Source organism: Rattus norvegicus, chromosome 11 (genome assembly GCF_021556685.1).
Source record: "Rattus norvegicus strain SHRSP/BbbUtx chromosome 11, alternate assembly SHRSP_T2T, whole genome shotgun sequence".
NCBI lineage: Eukaryota > Metazoa > Chordata > Mammalia > Rodentia > Muridae > Rattus > Rattus norvegicus.
In genome coordinates, this window is record NC_141544.1 from 16,146,599 (window position 1) to 16,154,837 (window position 8,239).

Consider the following 8,239-nt stretch of genomic DNA (forward strand, 5'->3'; position numbering starts at 1 on the left):
TTTCAGGGCATCTATATTGATACTTAAAAGCTAAGAAAACTATAGCCAGATGGGGTGGAGCATGACTTTAATCTCAACACTCAAAAGGCAGAAAGCAGATCTCTGTGACTTCAAGGCCAGCCTGATCTACAGATCAAGTTCCAGGATAGCCAGGACTACACAAAGAAACCATGTGGAATTTTTTTTTTTAAAGAAGAGAAAAGGAAAAGTATAAAATCAAACTGAATTTTCAAAACCCAAGTAGAGGTAGAGAGTGGATAAGAACGCAATCTGGTTGTTTTGTCTTACAAACAATTGTTTTGCAGATTATTGTTCCTTTATACTTAATTAAACTTACTATACAGAAAATAACAGGAAAATCAGCTTGGTTGTAGTTAAATGCCTAAAGCGCTCCTTAGGAACTGTGGGCTGAATCTATTCTTATACAGAAGAAGAATTTTCCTTATTATCTCAGAGCATGCTGATCTGTGCTCTTCATAGAAGCATGCACTAAAATCAAAGGTGGGGTAGTGGTGAATCTTCACCTCTTACTTCCAGTAGCCATAATCAATCTCCCCAGTCATCAGAGTTGAATGCAAAATTTTAACAAATATAATACACCATCACATTTCCAGAATTTCTTCCAAATGATAATTTAAAAATTGAAATTCCTAACCAAATCTAGGATCAGCAACTAGCTATCAATGATGAGCAATTTAAACACTAAGGCAACTGTATAATTAACCTGTCAAGTCTACTTTGGATCTCAAATCTAATAACAGAGGTGGAAAACTTCGTTAGGATATATATATATGTACATATATATATATGCATATGTGCATACCCATGTTGTAAGTTCTAAATGGGCCAGGTTATTGTGTGTTTTTGTTTGCACAAGTCTATGATTTGTTTCTCTTTTGAGAAGATCAACCAGAATAAGAACAGTAATTTGTTAGGAATCGTGAATGCCTTCAAAGTCTTAAAGCATACCTTCTATCTTTAGAGTACTAGAGTAAACATGCTGGAAACTGTTGGCTGAAGCCTAAGCAGTAAAAAGATCTGTGTTGAAAACAGCAATTATGCCCAAAATAATTCAGAGAAGTAACAGATTTTGAAATATTTGCCTGGACTAGAACAGGTAACCTGAAAAAGAAGTTGCAAAGAGGCAGCTAAGTTCTCTTCCCAGGCTAACTGGTTGGACTTTTTGAACAAGTCTACTATTTGCGTCTTGAATAATTAAGACTTTTATACTTAACATCTTTAAAATGCTGGGTTTTTTTTACAACATTTTATGCATTTGAGATCCAATAAGCCATGAGCACGAATAACATTACCACTTAGAAGTTCAGAGATTAGTAGGCTAGTCACTAAATGAAATGAAAATATTACCTAAAGTCTCTAAGGCACACAGGTATCTACAACATCTAAAGTGGGATTTATTTGGTGGACCGCAATAAGTTCACAGAACATTTGCTGTAACTCAGGTAGAAATAGGCAAGTATTCACATTAGTCTGTAGTCCAAAAAGTTATTTGAGCTAAAATATGTCAATTCTCAGACCTGCAGTGGCTTAGAGATGGTCAGTGTTGTGTTTCTGCAGCTTCTTCAGGCTGTGGTACAGTGTTCAATGCTTTAGAGGGGTAGGCAAATTCATTTCCTTTTTGTTCAACAAGGCCTCATCTCCACTACATAAAACCTGGTCTCCAGTTCCACTATCCAATATCTGCCTTACATTAGGTCTTACCTCAGGGGTATTACACAAAGTGATTACATTATAAAAGGCCTCGAAATCACTCTGTTCAAATGTTACAGATGGTTTCAGCGATGATCCAGGAGCAAGGGAACTTCCTCCAACGATTCTCAGGTTAATAAATTTGATTTTCCAAGTATTTTCTACAAAAGGGCTACGGATAAGTCCAAAAATTTGTTCAAATATGCCCAAACAAGAATTTCCGCGGTGGACAGTCCCTGCAACTCCAACCATAACTAGTCCATGAGGAGAAGACGCACATTTTAGTCCTTGAGAATCAAGGTTGGGACTGAGAAAAAGAAATTCCTCTTTCACCAATGACAGTAAACGAAGGCTCACCATTTCTGCTCCTTCGTAGTCTGTCATGTTTTGTTCTGAGGTGTTATAATAAAACCTAAGCTTCACATCATGCCAGAAGTGCTGTGGGCCCCATTCATCCTGAGGTGGTCCCAAAAAAGGATTCTGAGAATTAAGAAGTTCAAAGAACCAGTGACAAAATTCTTCTCCTAAGCGACGAAAATCAACCTTTTCAGCTTCTTTATCTTCCTTTGCCTGCTGTAAGAGGAAAGCAAAGCGAAGGTCACCTCCCACATCCACATTCCTGCCCAACCCAAGTGCTAATGCACTGCTTAAAGCAAAGGGAACTACTGAACCACACCCAGCCCAGAGAAACCTCTTCCAAAAAGGAAGCAAACCTTTTAAATTTAAATTTAGCTAAGTAAAATGTAACAAACCCTGCTAAGGTGCCAGCTACTCTGGAGGCTGAAGTAAAGTTGGATTGAGCCCAGGAGCCCAGGGGTCCAAGATGAGCCCTAAGTATTCTCTCATCCATTCGTTCTCCTTCTCTTCTTTCCCATTCTCCCATCCCCACTCCCGCCCACTCACTTTTCTTTGCTGGGGTTGGTATCAAACTTGGTAAGTCCCCTAGACCTTTTCTTTTTTTCTTCTTCTAAGAAAGAATCTACTATGTATCCTAAACAGATCTGGGGCTTGCAATCACCAAGTTTCTTGTCCTCTGTATGCTGAGGTTACAGGCATGTAACATTCCACCTATTCTGATATCCTGTCCCTTAAAAGCCAATTACGAAACAGTAAATAGGAATGTTATATTTAATGCCAGTGAATTTGGTCCTAGAAGTTTACAAAAATAGGAAATGAACAAAGCCCTTTAAAATATCAGTATCTGCATGAAGTCAATGATAATGGTTTGTGCATGATTTTTCCCTTGATTATACACATCTCTCAAAACTTTACAATTGCTTCAAATGGATCCTTTATTGAATAAATAAAGGTGATTATAAAAATAAGACAACTACAATAATTAAAAAGCTCATGAGAAATTTGTGCATTTTTCTAACATCACCATAAATTCTACTGAAGGTACTTAATTAACCTCTTGCCAATGGTATCTGCTCTAGCATTAAAGTGACTTTTATTCTAACCAGTTTGTCTGGATCATTTTTTAAAAAATCCCTCCCTACCCTCTTTAAACAGATACTTCCAAAGTTGACTGAAATGGGCAATTTTCTATGACTGGAATTAATACTGTTTTCATTTTGGTGTGGTTTAGTTTTTTGTTTTCGAGACAGGGTTTCTGTGTAGCCTTAGCTGTCCTTGAACTGGAATTGTAGACCAGGCTTGCCTAGAACTCAGATAGATACACCTGTCTCTGCTTCTCCCCACCCCCAAGTGCTGGGATTCAAGGCACAAACCACCATTACCCAGCTACTGTTTCCTTCTTTTTTAATTAAAAGGGAATATTACTATGAAAACAAACCCTATAATCTAGACCTCATCCATCTATATATTTCAAAATCTAGTTCCTCACAAGAGTAAGATAGTATACCTTATTCTATACTACACAGAGCACCTGCTATTCAATATATTTGGCACAAATGTGATAATTAACTGTACTTTCTCCACCTTCACAATAAGCACAATGAACATTCCTTTATTTCTTTTCAGTATATTATATAAATTGCTATGAACATGTTTTTTTTCAGTATATTAAGCAAACAAGACCTTAAAACATCCTTTCCTAATTAAAACCTCAGAAATTATCCAGATTTCAGACATTAACATTAGGTACTCAACATCTAACACACACACACACACACACACACACACACACACACACACACACACACCCCTACTTGAGAGCAACCAGGATTAACTGAAGTAAAATCTTTTTAATTGCTTCAATGAAATTTTTATTCAGCTACCTAATGCAGATTTATACTATGAAATAGGAAATGTACAAAAGCTTTCTTTTAAAGTACAGAAACTGTAAGTACAGCTTCCTTTAAAATGAAAATATTCATATCGTAGACTCTGTAAACATATAATAATCCCCATTTACAAAAAGAGGAATATATTACTCTTACACCTAAGTCAAGAGATCACATACACACCGGTACATCTGAGGAATATTCTGTATCTAAGTTACTTTCATGGTCTTGAAGTATGTATAGGAGAAAGACTGGAAAACAAAAGAACTGTGAACCATGTACCTAAGAGCCGGGATTGTGCAGTTTCAGACAGAACAGGGACTCTGAATGTAAGCACAAATCTAGCATACCTGCTCAAAGAGCTGGATGTCCTCCGTCTTTTTAACTGGCTCTGCCGTCTCCTTCAGTTTTGGAGACTGTTCTTCCCAGTAACTTTTTGCATACTGAATAAGACCATGTTTTTCAGTAGTTGGAGGTACAACCACCCCTTGTGTTGCCAAATACTTAAATATGACTTCTCGGTGGACTTTTTTGCGCCTCAGAAGTTCTTCTACATTTTGGCTATACACTAATATTGCACGAATAGCATCTAGAAAAAAAGTAAAAACAATTAATGGACAATTAGAAGGCATCAGCAAAAATTTTATTGAAAATTATTTAAGATCTTGTACTGATTCTTGCTTTTACATAACATGGCTATGCTTTGAAATGCAAGAAGTTTCTTACCCATTTGTCTGCTTTTTAAACCTTTAGACCTTAAACTTCCTTTAACTTGCCTGGCAGTGGTGGTGCACACTGGTGCACTCAGCTTTCGGGAGGCAGAGGCAGGCAGATCTCTGAGTCTGAGGCCAGCCTGGTCTACAAAGTGATTCAAGGACAGACAGAACTACACAGTGAAATTTTCTGACTCAGGGAAAAAAAAATTATTTCTATGCTCTAAATACCTAAGATCCATAAATCTTGAGAAAATGGTTAAAATCGCAATATTTGATACCAAGGAATATTGTCAAACTTCTGATTTTACAGACAACCAGAGCTGGAAAACAGCAGAATCAAGAGATTTTTAAACTAAAAAGTTGGGCTGAAAACACAGTCCAAATAGCTTTCAGATATATTACTGCTGCAAAATAGCAAGGATTAAAAAAAAATAAAAAAGAAAAAGAAATTGCACTCATTACACCTACCTTTTCCAAAGATCTTATTCCACTGACACACAGTATCTTTGATGCCCCCACTTTTTAGTATCTTCCTTAAAGATGCTATTATCTTATTCCCACCCATTTCAGGGTAACTACTAAATCTGATTGTTTGTTTTGGAGGTTTGGGAGTGTTTTTCTTCTTATTTTGTTTAGCATTTCTATCCCTTTCTTTTCAGCAACATTTGTTTCACTGATATTTAGTTAGGATATTTTTTTAATGTTTTAATAAATTCAATGTACATATATCCTTTGTGTCTTTTATTGTGTCTTTGTGTCTTTTTATTTAAAAAAAAATGTGGTCTTGCCACTTCTCAACTATGAATGTAAGGTTTAAACTTTTATTTGTTTCAGTGGGTATCTACCTAAGATACCCACAAATGGTGTTTATTATCCCACTTTCAGGCTGGAAGAAAACAGCAGAAGCGGACTGATCCCCCTCGGAAATCGGAACTGAAAACTGAAACACACTCTGGGACTTCCCGAAAATCACGAAAAGTGGCTCAATCTGTTACTCGGGTCAGCAAGTCCACAAAGCTTTACCCGACCAGTACTACTGTACAACCCACCAGCGCCCCTGGACCCGGCTCCGTCGGCAAAGAGGCTGGAGAGTTGTGCAGCGACTTCCCTGGGCGAAGCCGCCCCTCCCGACCCGACCAGTTGAGGTTACTACCCCGGCACCCGCGCCGGCGCCTACCTTGGCGGTCCACAGGCTGCACCAGGCGGTTGGTGACGGTGTCGCAAAGGGCCATGATCTCGTCATTGTCCAGCATGCCGAGTAGGTTCCGGCAGCCTTCCGACTCTAAGTGGCTGAGCCCCGACATCTCGCCCCCGGGGAAGGGGGCAGAGGACGACGCCACCAATGTCGCCCTCACGGCCCGCGGGCCGGCCGGCGCCTTGGCAACAGACACCGGAAGTGCCTTTTCAATCAATCGCTGGTGCCGGAAGAGTCTCGAATATTCTAGCCCCCTGGGTGGAAGTCAGCGCGGAAACATGATGGTTCCGGCCGGTACTGGAGTTCCAGAGAACGCGATTTAAAGAAGCGTCCTGAGCATCTGCCTTCCACTCGAGGGTTGGATAGACACGAACCAGTAAACTCCTTTGCACCGCCTCCTGGCTAATGGTGGAGGCGGGGATAAGGGAGAGGGCGGAACTCAGAGCAAGCAAGCTCCAGGCTGGCCGGTGGAGGTGCTTCTCCCCTCCAGGGTCCCCTGAACATTTGGAAGTGTTTACTCTGCTAGCCACCTCTAAGTTAGGTGATCCAGCACTTTGATATTCTTTAGCTACAAAAATTAGGCTACACTTTTAAACGCTATAGGGAGAAAATGTTTTAAAAGAACTTAACTTGCTTCTCTCTTTCTGATCCCTCGCTTCGCAGACTTTTAGATAGCTAGCTATATTATAAAATTGAGCCCAAGAATGAGGTAGTGGACCTCCAATTGTCAGCTGGTTGGTCATTAAGTACAACTGAAACAACCTGGGGCTTTGGATTTGCATCTAATGTGGAGCTGGATGGGCAGGGTGTCACACAATCTTGGGACTGCGTCTCTAGCTGCAGGACCTGCTGCCATTAGATTTGTGCTGGTGTCCACAAAGTAGTAATAGTCGCTTGGGTGGTGTGGGGAAAATACACATACACAAACACCTTGGGTAGAAAGTGATCTGTGTTGTGAGTATTAGTAGTAGAAACTGGATTTCTATTAGAGTTCTTTCGAAGTACAGAATTATTGAGATTAGGAACATGGTAATTTATTGTTGTAGAGGTTGCAGGGTGCTTAACACCATCCCCACATTTCCACAAAGAAAATTGCGCCCCTTTCTAACTTGATACAAGTGAAAATACCTCCAGACTAACAAATGTTGCCTGAGAAGGAAAATCATTCCCAGGTGAGCCACTAATTCAAACCCTACCCAAGAGAATTTCTGAGAAGATGAAAATATTCTTGTATTGCCAACACCAACCACTGTTCATATCTGGCTTTTGAGGTCTTGCAGTATGGTAGTAAAACTGAAAAACTTAATTTCAAATTTTATATGGCAATTGTCTACGGGATTGGATCGTGCTGATCTAGAGTTTGTAGGCCCGTCTGTAGACAGTATCTTTTAGATTTGACCTCTGACTTCAGTTATTTTATTTTCTAAATCATTCTTGCAGAAAACCACAAGGGTTTCCTTAGACATTATTGTAGGTCTCTGCTTCAAACCTATGTTCTTGATGTTTTACTTGAAAGGGACATTTTTCCTTAGCTCATTTTCCCTACTGTTTCTTCATGTCCCTGCTTCAAAATATTACTAGGAAGGGTCTAATGCTTTATCCTATTCAGAGTCACCACACACAGTCTGCTTATGTTTCCTACCCATTTCATTTGTCTTCAAAGTATCTGTATAGTTTAATATATTATATTGTTTATTGTTCATATCCTGCACCCATCCCCTTATAAGGTGAGTTCTGTAGGGTAAACAGTTTTTGTTTTATTACCTTTACAAAGCCTAGCACATAGTAGATATACTTTAAAAAAAAAAGTTGTGAGGCTACTTTAAAATTTTTTGAACAGGAATGATATGATCAGACTTGGAATATGGTATGAAGGGCAGCCTGAGGGAAGAGAAGGGCAAAGAGAGCCCAATTGGGAGGCAGCTCTAATAGTCTGTGTGACAAAAAATGATACCTTGAGATAGAGTGAAAGATCCGATAGTCTTGGGTAATGGCAGGCTTTGCTTTGACCACCAGAGTTGCCATTTCCTGATGAAAGGAACACTGGGTAAAGTACGTTTTAATGGGTGATATGAGAATAGTTCATATTTTCTGGAGCAAGTGATGAGACCTAAGAAAGAATAAATCAAATGGAGAAGGCTGGGGCAGAGAGAGGGTGCTGAGTTCATTGTGACTGGGTGGCAATATAAAGGCAGGTAGAATTTTCAATATGACCATAAGAGCAGAGGCAGGATGATAATCAGAACAAATTTGGTAAAGGGATAATAAAGAATCTACCTCAGGCTCTACACAAACTGAATTCTTATAACCTTGAAAGAAAAATTGTACCATTTTACGTAAATTTTTTTAATGTTTTTTACATATAATGTAAA

The 8,239-nt window shown here is 39.1% G+C and overlaps 1 protein-coding gene across 1 annotated transcript; it reads right to left on the reverse strand.

Annotated features, from left to right (window-relative positions):
* Positions 1 to 1,395: 1,395 nt before the first annotated feature.
* C11h3orf38 (similar to human chromosome 3 open reading frame 38) lies at positions 1,396 to 6,044 on the reverse strand. The gene is made up of 3 exons (NM_001005552.1): positions 5,850 to 6,044; positions 4,307 to 4,545; positions 1,396 to 2,283 (listed from the first exon to the last, which is right to left on the reverse strand). Exons 1-3 carry the CDS (start codon positions 5,974 to 5,976, stop codon positions 1,603 to 1,605), a joined length of 1,047 nt encoding a protein of 348 aa, NP_001005552.1. The 5' UTR covers positions 5,977 to 6,044; the 3' UTR covers positions 1,396 to 1,602.
* Between the last annotated feature and the right edge of the window lie 2,195 nt (positions 6,045 to 8,239).

Bases quoted from the DNA above. Each gene is read 5' to 3' on its own strand.
- C11h3orf38 (NM_001005552.1), bottom strand. From the start codon at position 5,976: ATGTCGGGGCTCAGCCACTTAGAGTCGGAAGGCTGCCGGAACCTACTC. The intron at 4,546-5,849 runs GTAGGCGCCGGC...CTTTTTTTCTAG, and splicing joins GCAGCCTGTGGACCGCCAAG to ATGCTATTCGTGCAATATTA. The intron at 2,284-4,306 runs GTATGCTAGATT...TTCCTCTTACAG, and splicing joins ACATCCAGCTCTTTGAGCAG to CAGGCAAAGGAAGATAAAGA.